Raw genomic sequence first — 19,730 nt, 5'->3', positions numbered from 1 at the left:
CAAACGTCAGAGAAAGACAAATGGAGCAATCTGGGATCTCAGAAGCTTTTTGCATTGCTAATGGAGTTCAAATTTTATCTCTCCAGGAGAGAGGGACCCACTTGCATAGCTATCCCTCCAAAGAACACCACCAAAAACACCTTGAGAAAATGCAACATTTATGTGTTTTTTTTTCTCCATTATGATTCTGTGACTAACTGATAGATAGATAGATGATAGATAGATAGATAGATAGGTAGATAGATAGATAATTTTCTCCTGTATGATTCTTAACACCAAAAGGCAGTGGAGCTTTGAAAGCTTGCACCACACATTTTGTGCATTTTGGTTGTACTGATGAAGTATCATTGTTTTGTGGATTTGGGATGTTATTGTACATCAGAGAAAGGCGTCACACTTCTCTGGAACAAAGCTCATCTGAAACAGTGCTACGCACCACAGAAGAAGAAAATACCCTGAATTTGCTGCCTGAAGCAATGGCTTCACTCTTTCTCATGTTAAGGCCCAGCCCAGCATGAAGATTACTGGACTCATGATAAAACCACTCCGTGGCCAAAATCCACATTTCAGACTTCGCTCTGACTCCAAATCAGTTGGGAAAAGTCACACCACTCTGAGGTCTCACACCGTACAGCACTTTGATACCCCTTGAACCTCCGTAGCTCAGTCCGCTGGGGTCCTAGGAGTTGTAGTTTGGTGAATTTAGTATGCCGTAGGGAAAAAGGAAGACTGCCTTCCAAATCTACTAAACACCGCCTTTCTTTCTCCTGTATCATTTTCAGCACCTTTGCTTCGACAGCTTGCAGCATAGATAATGTGCATTTGGGTTGGCCCAAGAAAGGTATCACTGTTTTGTGGATTTGGGATGATACTGTACTTTGCATTAGCATGAGGACTAGAAGCATGTTTTGCTCTTTGAGGGGCACATGCCTTTGATAAAAGGGGGAAGATCAGGATCTGTGCAGGGCACATGTTTACTCCCTGCGTTGGAGTGCGTCTTTCGCTTCTCCTCTCAGACGTCCCATTGCAATTTCTTTCTCCTTTCCAAGAGTTTGGGGGTGATTGAAGGGGAGAGGAATGAATCGACTAAAGTGGTCCATTCAAAACAATACAAATCTGAGTGCAAACCCACAAAACCTTAGCGCCTCCACATCCCGCACCCCGTATTACATGCATGCACAACGGTCCCTTCTCTCCCTATGTGGGGCCGGTTTTTCCTTTCTCAAAAGCCAAGGCATTCCAAAATAAATTGTGAATCAATCTGTATATTTCAGGACCCCTTGTAAGACTACAGGTCTTTGGAAAAGCATTCTATTCTGGGACGGTTCTTTGCTATAACAGCTTGAAAATGGAGGCTGTCTACCTGGTGATGAGATGTTAAGGACCAACATGGCATTGGGCAGCTATTTCCAATCATGCTATGCAAGGTTTTCTCTATTCAGGGCTTGTGTCCAAAGCTGGTCGCCCCTCCTAATTTTTGCAAATGTGCCCATCCTGAGAAAATATAGTCTGGAGGTTTGGGGTGCAAATGGACCCCCCAATAAAAGGGTGTGTAATGGAACAATTCCATTAGCATGGAGCAGTATTAATATTAAAACAGATGGTTCGTCTCACTCCACTGAAACTTAATTTAATTTCAGAGGAGAAATAGCCAAGAGGTGATCTCTTTCCACTCATAGGTTTTGGAAGAACATTAGAAGAAGAAAAATCCCTCCCGGGTCGGATGAGAACGCAAAGTCCCTGCGTTGTAAGATCATCCTTTTTATTGGTCCAAAGCAAATATCACAACGGGACACCTTTTACAGCCAAACTGGGGAAGAAAATAATTCTGGCCAAATCCCTAGCAAAGAATATACGACGGCCCTTGCATCAACAGCAACTGCGGATGGAAAAGATATGCCTTTTGAATCCGTTTCCCTGCAGAGGAAAAGCTTTCCTGACACGCAGAGGGAAATAATTCAGCAACGAGATTTCTGTGCGGTTTTTCTCCCAGGGTTGGCTCTTTACAAAGTGTGCCAAGGAATGATTCAAAGCAGAAATACACATTTCTTTTTTTAAATCTCTCTTTCCAGAAAGCAGTAGTATTGCAAAAAGGTCTGCAGTTCTGTGCAAATAAAAAATGTGGGTGCAGAGTAATCCCGAGGGAATTTCCTCAAGGAGTCCTGCAAAAAGGCATTTATTCATCCTAGGGCACAAGGATGATATAGGCAAAGGTTAACGTTCCTGGTAGCAAACAACCAGAATGTTTAAAATATTCTCTCTCAGGGTGATCAGTTGCAAAGTGAGAGGAGATCCAATCTTTCCTTGGCAATTTTACACCAACGCTTAACATGATTTCCCTTTAAACCTTTTCCCGCTTCTCAGCCACCAAAGGAGGACCTGGGATGTCTTCACGAATTTTCTCCACGAAGGAAGCAATTCATGATTTTTGCAATTTCCTTCCCACCGTATGAAACCAGGGCTTGTTATTGGCTTAGGAACCCTGGTTTGTTTAAACCATGGCTTGCCGTGATTCCTGAATCATGGTTTCTCTATGCCCATTATCTACAAAAACCAAGCCGTTTCCAAAGTCTGTTGGCACAAAATTCACATGAGGCTGTCTTGTATTGAGAACAGCATTTTTGTGTGTGTGCAGGAAACAGCATTTTCTGCACAGAAAACAAAATACATTTCTATGGAGAAATGTTATTTTCTGCACAGAAAATGCTGTTTTTCCCTTAAGACAAGGTCTTTCTGGACCAAACTGGGAGGCCTCTTTGCTCCACAGAAAAAGGGGATTTCTAAACCGACAAAGAGTGAATAATCAAAGCCAAAACATTCAGGACATGCACAAATATTCGCCCACCCCACCCACCCTTTTCCCGTTTCCATCTGGCCCTCATTCCTTTTCTGGGCATCTATTCACCAAATACAACCCTTTTCCTTCCAACCAAGACAAACAGCACATGCATGCAACCGATATAGGATTCATCCTCAAAAACTGTGCCAACTCGAATGGCCGCCCTCCCACTGCATGCGTAATGGAAAAGAGGAACCACGGTTTTCAAAGCTACCTGAGGGAGAAGCCTGAGACCAGAGCCAGGCTCAGGGATTTCTGTGCATGCTCAGAGGTACCCTTGGCCAGCAAGGGACAAGGGAAGAGATCCCCCTGAGCGAAGGGCGGAGGGAAAGGAAACCCAAGAGAAAGGTTTCCTTTACTTTGTTGAAGGAAATCTCCACTCCCTCCCCACAACAAACCCTCAACTTTTGGCAAATGGGTCTTCCTCTTCCAGAGGATGTGCATTGCAGGATTGCTCCATATTGGGGTGAGGGAAACATGCATAATTTTACACCAACTTTTAAATTACCAGGAAAAAAGAGGAGTTGGGTTGATTATTCTTTGCAAAACGGGGTAACGGCTGACCAGCCGCACCCATTTTGTTGGAGGGAAAATATCAGAGCAGAGATTCCTTCGGCCAGGTAATTCATCGTGATCCCAGAGGAACGGAGATGCAGTTCAGGGGGCTTCGACTCCTTTCCAAAAAAATCCTTGCTCCTTGGAAGCATGTCAACCCTTGTCTCCCACCCACCTGCAAGCCCAACCACTACTGGTTTGTATAAAAAGCGACGGAGGAAACTGGGATCTGTTATCTTTGGTGCATGGCCCAGTCTCCTGCTATAATAATCCACTCCACAAAGAGGCATTGGATAGCAGAGTAAGAAACGCCCAGCAAGGGATCAGCGGTGGTCTCCAGGTCTTTTCTTTTAGGAGGTCGAGCCGCTCGAATCCGAGTGGAACGTCACGTACCCAGAAGATGGCGAACTCAGGAAGCTGCTGTTGCTCCCTTTGCTCCCGTTTTTCTGCCCCCAGGAGGGACTGAGGCCGGTCCGAAACCCCTCCGAGTCGGAGCAGCAGCTGCTCGCCGGACGGCTCTCTGGAGTCTGGGCCTCGCAGAGCTCGATGTGGATCTGCTCGAGGCAAGGGGGTCCGGTGGTCCCTTTCAGGAATTGGTCCTTGGCATCGTCCTGGGGCAGGAGGGTGCCGGGGACCCTCAAGGTGGAGCGCCCCTGTCCCTGGGCAGAGAGGGGCCGCAGAAGACCCTGAGGCTCCCGGTCGAAGCAGGTCAAGGGGAAGTTGGCCAGAGAGGTGGCCGGAGAGCAACGCTGGAGGGCCTCCGGGAGAACGGAGACAGAGGCTGAGCGCAGGGGGGTCTTCCTAGGGATGGCATCATAGTCATCCATGAAATCCATCCCCTCCTCCTTGCCGAAGCAGCGGTAGCCACTGGACTCCTTGTAGTAGTCATCGCAGGAGAAGGGCCGGAGGGAGAGAGTGCTCTCAGCTGCCGACTTCCGACGCTTGCGATACAGGCGGCCGTCCTCCTGGAAGGAAAGGAGGCTGCTCCTCCGGCGGTCGTAGCTGTGCTGCGGAAGGAGAAGCTGGGCCAGGCCAGCCATCATGTCCTCACCGGCCCCCCAGTGCTGGAGGTAGGCCGAAATCTGTCCCGTCGTCCAGATGTCCGTTTCGTCGTGGGAGAAGCGTCGGGTAGGGGGGACCTGCAGAAGAAAAGAGGGAGCAATGGGATTGTTAGTGGCCTTTGCACTTCACCAAAGACTCCTCTAAATCTCTTGAGGGATGACCAGGTGTTTTCCACTGGACCATCTTACCTGCAGGTACTGCATTTTATCCTCTGGAGGGGGTTTCATGGTGTACACCTGCGGGAGGCCCCTCTCCAGAGCAGATAAGTCGTATTTGGCAATGTGGTCTAAGGTCAACGCGTCTCCGGCAAAGTTGCAGTCGTAGGGCCGTTCGTAGATCAGGTCGGCGTGGATCGCCCCATCCAGGCTGCTGTCTGTGGTCCCCGGGGACGGAGGGAGGAAGCAGAGAGATATGGCAGATAGGAAGATAATGGACGGTCTATCATCATCACCACCACCACCACCACCACCACAGTTGGCCTGACTTTAAGGCAGCCCTAATGTAAACCTTTCATGGGGTTTTCTTGGCAACGTCAGTTCAGAGGGGGCTTGACATTGAGGCCGAGAGAGTGTGACTCACCTAAGGCCACCCAGTGGGCTTCTGTGTCCAAGCAGGGATTCGAATCCTGGTCTCCAGAGTTGTAATCCAACACTCAAACCTACTAAACCATGCTGGCTCCCACTATTCTTACCTTTCAGAAAGGATCAGGCTTTTGTCTAAGCATTGATTTTGTTAAAAAATATTCCTCCTTTTGGGGAATCCCAAAACTGTTTTCTGCCTCCACGTGATCCTTAACAAATGCGTTATTTTGAAACAAGCGCTTCCACTGTTGTTGAAAGGAAGGGTCCAACAGGCCTTTCTTTCCAATCTGGACCTCTCTGCATCCCACCCGTGAAAGAGGAGAAAAGGAATGCCCCCAACCTCTGAATTCTCTCCAGATGGAGGCACATTTGTGGGGAGCGCCAGGGATGGGGTGGGACGGGGGTCGGCCAGACTCACCTTCCCCGCTGTCTTCGTTGGACATGATGGCCAGGCATTTCTCCCAGATGGACTTGATGTCGGCCCGGTAGCGGTCGCAGGCCCAGAGAAAGAGCGGGAGGAGGAGGGATTGCACCACGGAGCACCAGAGGACGCACAGCACCATCCAGTCGTGGGCCACGTCCGACTTCAGGCTGGAAATGCTCACCACCTGCAGGACGACAGCACCAACAACCCCAGGTTTAGCAAGGGGAGAAATCTCTCAGTCATCCAGGACAATGGCAAGTGGCTCCCATGTTGGTTAGAAGGGCTCTGCTCCAGCCCAGACTCTAAAGGAACTGTCCAGGTTGCAGAACCCAGTCTCCTAAAATAGGGTTCAGCATTGGCTAACTCCTTTAAAGTTGAGTCTACATCCCAGAAAAAACTGCCCCACCATCATCCCCACTGGAAAAGAGAGAGTTTTGTGCCTGCGTTGTGTGCCTTCAAGATCGAGGGAAGACACAGTCCCGCCCGATTCTGCTTTGGTCAGACATCACCTGGAATATTATGTCCAGTTCTGGGCACCACAATTCAAGAAGGATGCTGAGCAACTGGAGTGCATTCAGAGGAGGGCAACCAAAATGGTGAAGGGTCTGGAAACCATAAAGCCCCATAAAAACGTAGGGAGCTGGGTATGTTTAATCTGGAGAAGAAGTTAAGAGGGGATATGGCAGCCCTGTTTAAAGGGAGTTGTATGGAGGATGGAGCAAGATTGAATAAGGCATGGAGCAATGGATGCAAACTACAGGAAAAGAGATTCTAGCTAAACATTAGGAAGAACATCCTGATCGTAAGAGCTGTTTAATAGTGGAATACACTTCCTTGGATTGTGGTGGAGTCTCCTTCTTTGGAGGTTCTTAAACAGAGGCTGGATGGCCATCTGTCACAGGGAGGGCTTGGATGGGGTCTTCTTGCATGGCAGAATAGGGTTGAATTGGATGGCCTCTGGAGATCCCTTCATGCTCTATGATTCTATGAGTCGCTGCTTAATTTTGGGGTATAATGGAATTAACAAGGATGGTGGTCCATAAATTCTCATTATTCCCCCAAAGGAAAGAATCTATCCCAGTAGTTCAAAGACTCCGAACTATGTCCGGACAGCTAGAAGTCGTCATGACAAAATACCCAATTATGAACTGCTTTTGGATTCCAATTGGGGGCTTGGAAGGGGTGAGGATGGCTGGAAGAAAAGAGCGGAGCGGGTTCAGACGTTTCTATATTCATCCAGCGCTTTGCCTCCGGTTAATCAAGGTTTCATTAACGCCCCCAGTGAAAAGCCTCATGCAGATTAACTTAATTTGATCTTCATAAATTGAGTATGAAATGTCACTCCCTGGTACGCGGCGGCAGCTCTGCCAACAGGCTTGAAGCTTCGGAAAACATAATAATAATGAAATAAAGAAATTAGCAGACGGGGAAGAGACAATTGCTGGGTTTTCTGAGGTAGGGAAAGTTTTGCCGGAGGAAGAAGGAAGGAGAGAAATGACATTTTCATTTTGACATATAAAAAGGAAAATGGAAAAATAGTTGTGGGGGACCCCAAGGGTCACCTAGTCCAACCAAAAAGACACAACTACAACATCCCTGGAAGAGGCCCATCAACCTCTGTTTAAAGACCTGGACAGCACTCTTCTAACAGCTTTATAACCCAATATCCAGACCATCCGGAAGCGACGAAGCTTTGCCGAAAGGGTCTGACTGGGTCAGGGCCAAGGTCCTGGGAAGTCATTTTATGGGAGGTCTGGAATCCAGTCTTGGCAAGATCTCTGTTTTCCAAAGGATGCGAGGGAGGCACCGGAAGGGCTGACCTTCAAGGGACAAGGAAGAGAAGAGATCCACTCCTTGTGCTCCGTTTCCAAAAGAAAAGCTGCTTGGAAATTTGCATGCCCCACATCCCAGCTTTCCAGAAATACCTAAAAGTATTCCAAGTCCCCTCTGTCTTCACTTCTCCAAGCTAAAAATATCCAGCTCCCTCGGTCGTCTCCTCGTAAGTCTTGGTATCCAGACTTTTGTGGACACGTTCCAGCTTGCCAAAATCCTTCTAAACAAATCCTGCCAAGAAAACCCCTTAGGGTCGCCATAAGTCAAAAATGACCTGAAGGCACACAGCAACAATCCTATTCTCTGGGAAACTTGCAGCCTTGCTCAAGAATTGGCAAGGCCTGAGAAGATGGGTTGAGACCATCCATGACTGTGTGGATGTCTTGCTTCTTTGGTGTTGCTTAGCTTGGAGAGGAAGGGGGTCTCTCTCAGAGGTCTCCCATTCATAGGGTCACCATAAATTGGAGCTGAACTGACCGCAGATCGCACAACCGCCAACAATCAGGCTTGAATCCTCGGTGTTTCCCCAGCCCACCTCAATGCTCCCCTGTAACCATCGCTGTACTCACCAGGATAGGGAATCCCATGAGGAAGTCATAGATGAAAACAATGCCTGTGATTAAGTAGGTGATCTGCAGGGAGGTCTTGATGGGCTCCGACCCGTCGATGGACGAGCGGCGTTTCCCCTGGGCATCCTCCACCACGATGGTGGGCACATTGAACTTGTTCTTGTCGACGTTGTTCCCCGCCTGGATGGAGAAGGTCTGGAATAGGGTGATGGCCACGCAGATGACCCCCATGGCCACGCTGCCACTGATGAGGAGCAGGAAGCAGACACCGAAGCCCAGGCCAATCTCGGTGACGATGAAGCGGCAGTCGGTGGCGTAGAAGCGCTCGGTGGTGTCGTGCCATCCCACAGCCGGCAACGTGGAAAGGATGAAGGACACCATCCAGATGCCCATCACCGTGTGGACGGCTTGCTTTTTGGTGTTGCTTAACCTGGAGAGGAAAGAGAACCACTCTTTAGAGTGGAGTAAACAGACCAGCATGGTTTGCGGGCTGGACTATGAATCTGGACACCCAGGGTTCAAATCCCTGCTTCAGGTTTTCAGACCCTGTTCCCCTGGAGTCTCATATCCAGACCACTATGCCATACTCATACGTTTTTCATGGCCTATACAGTGGGCCCTCCACATTTTCTGGGGTTAGGGGCAGAGGACCCTCATGAAAGAGGAAAAAACCCAAATTAAAAAAAACAACACCTTTTTTTAACCTGAAAGAACACCTCTCTAGGAATTTCTAAGTCCTCCTGAAGAACTCTGTGGTCAACATCTGACACAATTTGACCATAGACTCATGCTGGAGGACCCACAAATGGCTTGAGAAGTGTTTCCTCTAGGAATCCTCAAGGTATTCTAGTGACCACAGAATTGTGCCAGATGACCTACAAATCCTTAGACAAGTGCTCTATGTTCTCTCTAGGAATCTCTATAGAGAGAACGTATTGATCAAATCTCTGCAAAAGTGTATTTATTCAGAGGTGGCTTGCTACCCTTGCCTTCCTCTGAGGCTGAAATAATGTGACTTGCTCAGTGGGTTTCCATGACCAAGCCACAAGTTGAACCTAGGTCTCCCAGAGTCCTAGTCCATCACTCAAAATACTGCATCACCTTGGCTTCACTAACCCATAGGACTCATGGGACTTTGCAAAACAACTCCCCTACACATACAAAACCTGGGCAAGGAGGGAAAGCTTACCTGTAGTTGACTGGCCAGCGGACCATCCACATGCGGTGGTAGGAGAGCGAAGTGACAGAGAAGCAAGTGACCAGGGTCAAGGTGTAGAAGGTGGAGACGAAGACCTTGCAAAGGCCCTCGTTCCACTCGTAGTCGGAGCGTTGCCGGCGGAGCTGGACGACCGAGTACATGGTGATGGGGATGGCAATGTTAAGGATGTGGGTTCCGGCCAAGGTGCAGAGGAGGAACTCCAGCGGCTTCCATTTCTTCTGCTTGGCGCTCACGCTGAGGATGCCCCAGGCATTGGCCAGCCCCGAGAGGCCCGAGCAGACCAGCCACGCCACCGCGTTGCTCTCCAGGACCTGGTCATGGTTCATGGTGGAGGGCGGAGGAGTCCCCTTCCAGCAACAGGCGGGGAGGACAATATGGTGGGAGGGAAGGAGTGAAGGCACGGCATCCTATGAACCGGACGGTTCCATCAGCGGGGCGTCAAAGGGAACGGAGGGTCCCGCCAAAGGGACAAGGGGTCCACAGCGCCGGGCAATAGGGCAGAGGCCATGGTTCTGCAAGAGAGAGAAGGTCGGTCAAGCACAGAAAGAGAAAGCCCAGCCCAGCTTTAAATCTGCAATAACGTATATATACTGTATGTATTCGTGCAAAAGACTAGAAATGCTATTCACAAAATTGACCCCCCCAAAAACTGAGTCAACTTATCCACAGGTCAATGTAGATACTCTACTTTAACTCTTATTGAAGAAGAAACCATCCCCTGGTGAAAGACAAGAATATAATCTTTCCTGGAAGTATTGATGTCCTTCTATTCTCTCATCCATCCATTCCTTAGGATAAGCACAAACAGTTATTCTTGCTGGAATTTTGTTACTTCTTTGCCATTGTTTTCCTTTGCTTTGTCCTTTAGATCCTTTGTTACGTGCCTCTAGACTTTGCCTTCAACTGATATGGGTTATATCAAAATCCATAATGTTGTCCCCCAAACCTGCCCTCAATTTATACATGAGGTCAACTTACAAAGTATATACAGTACATTAATAACGTTATTGCATCAAACATATTCCAGTATTCTTCCAGAGGGCTGCTGGGACCAGTATAAACCCCCAGGAACCATCCTAATGCTTCCTACAGGGAAGGAACCATCTACCCTAGACTTGCCATTGCTATGCCTTGTGTGGGCATGAGCGTGCCATGCACTTGCTGGCACCCACGCTGTCTCCGGAGATGCCAAGCAAAGGCTGTCTCCCCTCAGCTATCACCACCCACTGCGCTGGCAAAGCAATTGCCAGTCTGCAACACAAGTCCCCAATCTCCCCAGCCGCAACCAACCTCCTCGGGGATGGGAGCATATGGTTTGGGGATATGGTAGGCGGGCAGGGTTGGCAGGCTGGCACTGAACTGAGGAAGAAGCTGAGAGACAAGGAAAGAAAGAAAGGAGGAGAGAAGAGAAGGAGGAAGAGGCAGAGAACAGCAGCCAGGCAATCGTGAAAGGAAAGAATGTGGAAAAATAGAAAAGGAGGGAGCCAGAAGCAGAGTTGGTGAGATGCCCTTAGAGAGGAAGGAACTGGCAAAACCATCTCCTTAGGATTCCTTGCCTAAGAAAGCTCTGTTTAGAGCAGGCCTAAATAACCTAAAGGCACCAGATCTGCACCAGAAGCTAAGCAAGGTCAGGCCTAGTTAGTACTTGTATGGGAAGCCACCAAGGAATATCAGGTGCTGTTGACTCTGTTTCAGAGGAAGGAACTGGCAAAACCATCTCTGAAGGTTCTTTGCCCAAGGAAACCTTCTGAAATGCAAGGCAACTTGAAGGTATATGAAGACATACAGTAAAGGAAAGACCTTTCTGGGCCCTGGACAGAAGCGCACCATGGACGCTGGCGGAAAAAGGTGGCCCAAGCGAGGACCTGTTGGCCACTTGTTGTAGTCTTAGAAGGCCGGGTGGGCCAGATCTTCAGAGCATCCATGCACTGGAGCTCTTGAAGTTCCCACAGTATAAGGTAGCCCCTTAGAGGGCTCAGGTCCAAGATATGACAGACCATATATCCTTGTATGAGTCTGCCTAGGTCTTGAGATCCTCAGAAGAGGCCCTTCTCTCAACTCCTCCACTGGCACAAGCACAGTTGGGTGCATCTGCATTGTGGAAATTATCCCGTTTGGCACCACTTTAACTGCCATGGCTGAATGTTATGGAATTGTGAGAGCTGTAGGTTGCTGGTGGCAGCAGAGCTCCAAAAGTATCCACAGGGAACAACTTTGGACCTATGGAGAAGATGGGATACTGTCAAAGGATGGGGTCACAAGGAAGGGGTGGGTGGCTACTTGGCAGGCCGGGTAAGGCCCCAGGGCCTAAGGTTTCCCAACCCTGCCCCAAAAGTACCCAACTTGTATTGACAAGAGGGTGCCTCTCCTCATCTCTGCTCTCTCTGGAGGTCACCCTCCTTCAAGCAGGTAATGGAGGGCTTTCTCAGACAGGTAGACAATTTAACTCCCTGCTTCAAAAACACGAAGACATACAAAATTACTTGCTATTTTTGCAGGCCTTTCGCCCACTCCCAGCCGCCTTTGACCTTCAGGCGTTGACTTTCTCTGTCAGCCCGTGATTTAGTCGTTCATCGGGGAAGCTTCCTGCGGCTCCAACCCAGACGTTGGAATCAAAAACACATTGTCGGCTGTTGTTTTGGTTTCAAATGGTGCGCTTCAGAGCAGCGCCTTCCCTTCCTGGGAGCCGTGGGCCAGTTGTGGCCCAGGGGAAGGAGGCACGGTGGGCAGTTGGCCATGGCAGAAATCATCCAGCCAATGATAGGGCCAAATTTCCCCATGGACCCTGGGCTGCCTTCAATCTATGGGGCCCCTATGAGTGAGAGCCCTGGAGTCCCAGGCTGCATTCGGACTATAGAAATAACCCAGTTTGACACCGTTTTGATGGCCATGGCTCTGTGCTATAGAATTTGTAGTTTGTTGCGGCACCTGAGCCGGATGTTTGCAAAGTCTGGCTGAAAAATAAACCAGGTTTGGAGTGAGCCAAAACTGGAGGGGAAATGCTGATGTTTCCCTGCAAAGGAATTGTATTCCCTTTTATTCCCCCAAGCCCCCCATGGCCTCCAGTTCTCCCCTTTTCCTTCCCTTTGACTACCATGGCAACCTCTCCAACACCAAGGGGCTAAATATAGCCCAGCCGTTTGCTCAGGTGACAATCCAGGTGTAAAAGGCAGTCTCTTCTTTGCAGCAACATTCCTGCAAAGAACCAAAGACCCCTGAAAGCGGAGATCCAAGGGCAACGGGTCTACACACACAGGGGCTTTTCTGCCAGTTGTGGTGCATGTTTAAAAGGGAACGGTGTGGCCCAAAAGCTTTAAATAGACCCCTTGTAAATGAACTCAGGCTGAGAGTAAGAAACCAAGGGACCCTCATTCATCCCATGCGCGGCGCACACTGCAGGAATGCACAACCAAAGCAGTCAAGAAATATGGATCTCTAGCATCTGCTTAGAGACCTAGAGGTTTGAGTGTTGGACTAGACTCTGGAGACCAGACTTGGATTACCAGCTTGGCCATGAAACCCACTCTCAAGTCACACTCTCTCAGCCTCAGGGGAAGGCCATGGCAAACCTCCTCTGAGCAAATCTTGCCATGAAAAACCCGTGACAGCTCTGTAAGGAATGACTTGAAGGCACACAACAACAGCAGCGACTCTGACCTTTCACCATCTTTGGTCACCCTTCTCTGGACACTTTCCAGCTTGTCTGTCTCTTTCTTGAATTGCAGCGCCCCAAAATGGACACGCTTTGTGTCTTCTTGCATGGCAGGGGGTTGGATTGGATGACCCTTGGGGTCCCTTGCAACCCTGGGACTTGACGATCTAAATGCAAAAGGACCCCCCCCCCCATTTTTCCTCCTCGCCAGACAAAGGAACGAAGGTTTGGTTCCTCTTCGGTGCAGATTTAATTGATGAAAGCTCCCCGGATTAATCAGCTACACATTTTTCTAATCAGGTCACGGCTCTCAAACGGCTTGGCTTTTTTCTTCTCTCTTTACCGGAACGACATTAAACTCAGTGGCCCGGCCTGAACAACTTGTTCTCTCTTTCCTGGAAGAAACCTCCTTTCTGCCTTTTCTCTGCAGACCAAAGTCTTGCCTTTTTGATGTTGGGAAATGTTCCTCCAAATTGCAAAAGGTGGAAAGAGGGAGGATTGTGCAACCGTTGAAACCCGGGTGCAAATCATGCGCCGATCTAAACTTCGTCCGAAAGGGGGAATGGTGAAGGTGAAATGGTCCCGGACCCTTGACATCTTGGTCCAAAGTTGCATGCCCCCCTCCCAAAGCAACAAAAGCTAAGGCTAATCTGCACTGCAGAAATAATGCAGCTTGATACTGCTTTTAAGTGCACCGGCTCCATGTTATGGAATGGCGAGATTTGTAGTTTTGTGAGTAATTGAGGCATCTCTGTCAGGTGCCACAATAGACTATATATCCCAAGATCCCATAGCATGGAGCCACAGCTGCATCAAACAGCATTATCCCTGCAATGTGGATGAAGCCCTAAAAGCAACGAAGTGACCAGAAACGTAGACAAACCTATTGCAGCAGAGGCAATTCATTCTTTGGGGAGGACCAGGATAAGGTTAGTTTGGTGGGACAGAGGATCCAAAAACCCAACCTGGGGGGCCACTTATGGCCCACCTTTGCAAGGAACGATGTAAGAAATGGTTAAGGTTATTGTTGGTTGTACTTCCTTCAGCAATATAACCCTTATTATCATCTCACCCCCTCTATTCCCTTGTAAAACACAACAGCATCCAGGAGACAGAGGCTTACTTTACTGGAAGCAGCAGAAAACATAACAGTGTCTGCATCCGCATTAGAGAACTAACTGGTTTGGCACCGCTTTAAATGTTCTGGCTCAAGGCTATGGACTTTTGGGAGTTGGAGTTTGTTGTGGGCCCAGAGTGGAATAAATCGGTGCCAAACCGGGTTATTTCTCCAGTGCGGATGCAGCCAGCCTTAGCAGTCTTTCACCAAACAGAGGCTTAAGCAGAGAGCGAGCATTGGATTGATTACCAGTGAGTAACACACGTCTCCTACTCCAGAGAAGGAGATTTTGGAGTCTTAACACAGAGACCTGTAAGTAAGTGAGTAAGTGAGTAAGGCACGGAGGCCTTACAAGCCAAATCTCTAACAGAAATTTAGGAAACGTCCTTTCTAGGAGTCGTTGCAAAGGTTTCGCGGTCTCTTTGACCCCAGAAAAGAAAGCATAAGGAGGGTGCAAATTCTTGGTTTCTCCTTTCGGTCCTGTGTTCAAATGACGCCCGGGAAAGCAGAATGATGGAAAGGATGGTGCACAGAGCACCCAATGCCTCGCCTGGGTGATTAAATGGACAGCATGGCCATGGAGCGAATGCTCCCAGAGGGATTATGAGGCCTTTGGGGTGAGTAATGGATCTTTCATACACTTCCAGAAATATAATTTATATCCAGGCTGGAGCTAAGCGGTAGCTAGATTTTGTTTTCAGGAAAGTGGCAGAGGGCCTGGTGAGAGGTTTGTTGAAAAGTTGTTGTTGGGTCTGGAAAGGGGAATGTTTACTTCTGGGAGATGGCGCCCACGAGTTTGCAAGACCTGAGCCGGGGTCCCAATATCGGCATCTCTTGGAAGTCCTCCGTTCAGAAAATCATGGTAAATCCAAACTAGCTTGATGGCACATACTGTACCAAGAAAAGCAGCTAAGAGAAGCATCACACATACATACACCAATGCATTGAATTGGTGTCACACGAAGGATGCATCTGTTGTTCTTGTTGTTGTTGTGTGCCTTTGAGTTGTTTCTGACTTACAGCGACCCAAAGGCCGTATCATGGGATCTTCTTGGCAAGTTTCTTCAAAGGTGGTTTGCCATTGCCATCCTCTGCGGCGGAGAGAGTGTGACTTATTGCCCAAGGTCCACCCAGTGGGTTTCCATGGCTGAGCTTGGATTTGATCCTTGGCCTCCAGAGTCCTAGTTCCCAACACCCAAACCACTATGCCACACTGGGTATGTCCACATTGCAGAAATAAAGCGGTTGGACGCCACTTTAGCAGCCATGGCTTTGCGTGAGGTTTAGCCCTCCCGGTCTGAGAGCTCCAGTGCCACAACAAACTAAAATGAGAAAGAGGAGAGCCGTTTCGGAGAAGGAGAACGTGCAATAAATCCAAAGGAAGATGAGCTATAGTACAGTTTGAGGACCCAATCCATGACGGCGGAGGCAAAGTATGCCTCCTTTGGTCCCACTGCTGTCTCCTCTCAAAAGTTTTCTAGCAATTCCCTAAGCAGGAAGAGGCTTTTTCCATCAGAGTCCTCAGGGAATTACGAGGGATGGACCCATGCCCAGCTGTGACCGATTTGCAAAATATGTTGGCAGATAAACTGGTGGATGCTTGCCCATTCTGGCCGGTTGCAGCGTCAGGAGTGAGTGGACTGTCAGGGTGAGAAGTGGCTTCTCCAGAGAAGGAGACACATCATGTAATTAGAAAGCAACAGCACTGAGATCTTGCCTCCAAAGGCCCCCCGATCATATTGTGCCTTTGAGTCGTTTCCAACTTATGGCGACCCTAAGTTCTCCCTGGCACCTTCCAATTATCACTGTCTGCATAATTGCACTGGAATAGCGCCCCCAACAGGATGGTGCTCAGAGTTATTTCTGCTTGGGGAGACTTGGAATGGAACCCAGGACCTTCAGAACTTGGAACCGGATCCCAGGACCTTCATAACCTGAAACTGGAACCCAGAACCTTTAGAACCAAGAACTGGAAACCAGGACTTTCACAACCTGGAACTGGATCCTAGGACCTTCAGAACTTGGAACTGGATCCCAGGACCTTCATAGCCTGGAACTGGAACCCAGAACCTTTAGAACCTAGAACTGGAACCCAGGACTTTCACAACCTGGAACTGGATCCTAGGACCTTCAGAACCTGGAACGGGAGCCCAGAACGTTCAGAAGCTAGAACTGGAACCCAGGACTTTCAGAACTTGGAACTGGATCCCAGCACCTTTAGAACCTGAAACTGGATCCAGAACCTTCACAACATGGAACCAAACCCACCCAGGACCTTCAAACCTGGGTCTTTGAACCCAGGGCCGTTAGAACTTGGAACCGAACCCAGGACTTTCCAAACTTGGAACTGAACCCAGGACTTTCAAATCCAGGAATTAGAACCCGGGAGCGTCAGAACTTGGAACTGACCGCAGGACTTTCAGACCCAAAGATTTCAGGGCAAGCAGGGTTACCATCCATCCAACCTGTTTCCAAAGAACCAGGAAACCATTTAATCAACCCAAAACAACTCAGCAAAACCCAAAGCCACATTTGGAGAGACTGCAACCTGGAGCCAAGATTGCTGACCCTGCAGAAAACCAAGTTTTCCCTTGGAGATGCCAAAGCGGAGCATCGCTAGGCCTCTGCAGTCAGAGTGGCTTTTCTTTCGTGGACTCCAGCTCCCAGAATCCCCAGATGGTTCAGGAATTCTGGGAATCTGAGCCCCAGAAAAGCCCCTTTGCAGGCAATGCTCCAGCGGTGTGAAAAGGCTTCCTCTTTTCCAAAGCTTCTGCTGGTGCAAAAACACGACAGAATGAGCCGCCGTTGGGTCAAGACACCACTGGATTAAAAAGGCATCTTAAAAGCACAGCCATTTTTTAAAAAAAGAAGGAAAAAGGACAGTGCTTTCCAATTTCCCCCATTAAAAGCTTTGCAGCAAACATCAGGACTAGGATGAAACGATGCTGGTGGGGAGTTAAGACGAGGAGAGAAGGAAAATAAGGTGCAACAGCCACAGATTTCTCTCCCTTTCTCCCCTTCCTTTTCCTTTTAATCTTCTGCAACAACAACAACAAAAAAAATCCATCATTCTGAAGTGCAGAGAGAGAGGTCGGCCGCATCTTGGAAACCCATTTAGTTGAAGCTCCCAGGCCAGCAGGGCAGTGAATCCATTCCGGGTTTTGTTCCCCCCCTGCAAGCTTTCCAGAAGGTTTTCCCATTTCAGCACCTTGGAGAGTGACTTTAAATCAAACCCTGAAGTGGATTCTCAACCCCACTGACATGGGAAAGATAGTCCGGGGGGTGAGGGCTGGGCTCCTGGTTGCGGTTGCCCCCAAGCCCAGCTCTTGACTACCACCACCAGCATCCCCTGGAATACCAGGAGGATAGAAAAGTTGGTCCCTTTGGAGGAGGAGCAAACCCAGCCCCATTGCTCTCTTTGCACCTTCCCAAATAATACACACCTTTTGTCTTCGGTGTGAATTACCCAAAGTGCCCCAATCCCTGGTTTTAGGGTGGTTTTAGCATCAGTTCCTGGCAAAGCTGCCAAAGCTTTCAACTCCTTTTTAAAATGATTAAAAAAATATATCAAAGATAACAATACAAGAAGGTTGCCGGATCAATTTCCCAGCAAAACTGCTAAAGCTTGCAACTTATTCTAATAATAATAATTTTAAAAAAAGATTTAATAATAATAATAATAATAATAATAATAATGCAAGAAGGTTGCAGGATTAGTTCCTGGGAAAATGGTCAGGTTTGCAACTCATTTTAATAGCAACAATAATAATAATTAAAAAAAATTAAATTGCAGTGAGGTTGCAGGATCAGTCCCCAGCCAAATTGCAAAAGCTTGCCACTTAAATTTAATAATAATAATAGTATTAATAATAATACTTAAATAAGGTTGCAGTATCAGTTCCGAGCCAAATTGCAAAAGCTTGCCACTGACATTCAGTACTAATACAACTACTACTACTACTGATGATGATGATTAGAAATAATTATAATTGTTATTATTAATGATGGTGGTGATGCATTCATTCCCAAATGCATCTTGCCATGAGACCCAGCTGGTTCTTGAGGGGAAAGGCATGGCAAAGGAGGAGGAGAGGGGGGTCTTTCTATTTCTTTTGGGGAAGGGGCTGCTCTTCTTAGTGCCCCCCCCCAGCCAAGCTCTTGCAAGGAGGGCGAGGGTCGCCTGGGAAGAGGGTGCTCCAAGCCTTCCTCCTCTGCAGATCTGGAAGGGAGGGAAGGAGGGAGGGATGGGGAGGGTCCCAAAGATGGAGGATGGAGGGGTCCCTGGGTCCCCTCTGCACACCCAGACACCCCCCCCAAAGGCACCCATTGCCTATGATCTCCCCCTTCCAGCCCCACCAGAAGGCAAACAATAGAGATGGAGGGAGGCAGGGAAGGAGGGAAGGAAGGAGGGAGGGATGCCTTCTCTGGTGCAGAGGATCGCGCCCAAAGGAGGACCTTACCAGGGCTGGATGCTGGAGCTTCTTCTTCTTCTATTCTTCTTCCTCCTCCTCCTCCTCGCTGCTGGCCAGGGCTGGCTGGGCGGGCAATCCCCTGGCACCGCCTTGTGCCAACACCCCTTTCCCCTCTCCTCCTTCTCCTTCTCTTTCTCCTTCTTTTTCTCCTCCTTCTCTTTCTCCTCCTCCTTTTTCTCCTGCTCCTCTTTATCCTTCTTTTTCTCTTTCTCCTATTTCCCTTTCTCCTTCTACTCCTTCTCTTTCTCCTTCTGTTTCTCCTCCTCCTCCCTCTCTTTCTCTTTCTCCTTCTTCTTTTTCTCTTTCTCCTCCCCCTCTTTCCTCTCTTTGTCCTACTCCTGGATCAGGGCCCCGGCAGCCGTGGGAAAATGGTGCTGGCGCACAAGGGAGGCTGGGTAGATCAGTGAGAGAATGGATGGATGGATGGATGGGAGGCGCTCCCCCTCTGCAGCCAACCCTGGGTGGGTCGTGCCTCTAGGCGTACGCAGAGTGCAAAGGGGGTGGGTGAGAAGGGGGAGTTTTGCCCTGGTTTTGGGAGTACTCCCCCTCCTGATAAGCCTTGGCACTCTGCCTATGCCCAGAGTGGGCCAGCCAGAAGAATCAGCAGGAGCAGAACACCTTATAAACCACCCTGGGCATAAAATTGCTGTCTAGAAACAGTGAAATGTTGGACCATGCCAACCACTATCTGGTCACAATGCACATGGAGACCATTGAAATCCATAGACACTTGGATCACTTCAACAGGAAAGAAGCAACCCGGAAAGTCAACTATGGCGGGTTACAAACCGCCATTAGGGATGTCCTGAGGACGTCCCAGTTTGAAAAAGGGGCGTCTCTTCTAGACGCCCCTTACCCTATCATGGACTCAGTCCGTACAAAATGGCGGCACCCTGTTCATACGGGCACCGCCATATTGACGTAGCGGACGCTCTGCGTCTGCACGTGGCGCACCGGACGTGACGCCGCGAGTGCGCCCTTTGGCACTCATGGCGCCTCTTCCGGGGCCTGAGAAGGAGCGCGATTTCCGCACTCCTTCTCTGCAGCGTCTAGGAGCCACGCCGTTTAAAGGCTGCGGTTCCCGGACGCTGCAAGCGGAGGCAGAGCCAGACTGCTGCTTCTCAGCGGTCTGTAAGTTTGGCTCCCAGTCCTGAAAAACACCAAAACCAAGACCCAGCAAGTGCAAATGAAAACCAGCCAGAGTCAGGAAGATTTCCCAGCAGGCAATGGATCATTAAGTAAATATAGATATCCTGAGGCCTTGCCATTCAACCAGAGAACAATACACAGAGCAACATGTAAATGGACCAAGGCTTACTCAGTATGTGTATATACAGACACACACAGAGTATATACAGTACATCCCGCACTCACTCCCATGCCACATTCTCTGGAGATTTCAGGTGG

General features: G+C 49.0%; 1 protein-coding gene across 1 annotated transcript; it reads right to left on the bottom strand.

Moving 5' to 3' along the window:
• Positions 1 to 2,864: 2,864 nt before the first annotated feature.
• GPR153 (G protein-coupled receptor 153) lies at positions 2,865 to 18,542 on the bottom strand. Its single transcript, XM_042480545.1, has 6 exons — positions 18,312 to 18,542; positions 9,053 to 9,594; positions 7,864 to 8,293; positions 5,456 to 5,645; positions 4,645 to 4,829; positions 2,865 to 4,533 (listed from the first exon to the last, which is right to left on the bottom strand). Exons 2-6 carry the CDS (start codon positions 9,406 to 9,408, stop codon positions 3,745 to 3,747), a joined length of 1,950 nt encoding a protein of 649 aa, XP_042336479.1. The 5' UTR covers positions 9,409 to 9,594; positions 18,312 to 18,542; the 3' UTR covers positions 2,865 to 3,744.
• Positions 18,543 to 19,730: the final 1,188 nt, after the last annotated feature.

This window comes from Sceloporus undulatus, chromosome 7 (genome assembly GCF_019175285.1).
Source record: "Sceloporus undulatus isolate JIND9_A2432 ecotype Alabama chromosome 7, SceUnd_v1.1, whole genome shotgun sequence".
NCBI classification, from domain to species: Eukaryota; Metazoa; Chordata; class Lepidosauria; order Squamata; family Phrynosomatidae; genus Sceloporus; species Sceloporus undulatus.
Note: the sequence above shows the minus strand (reverse complement) of the source record. Positions and strands in the feature narration are given on the sequence as shown.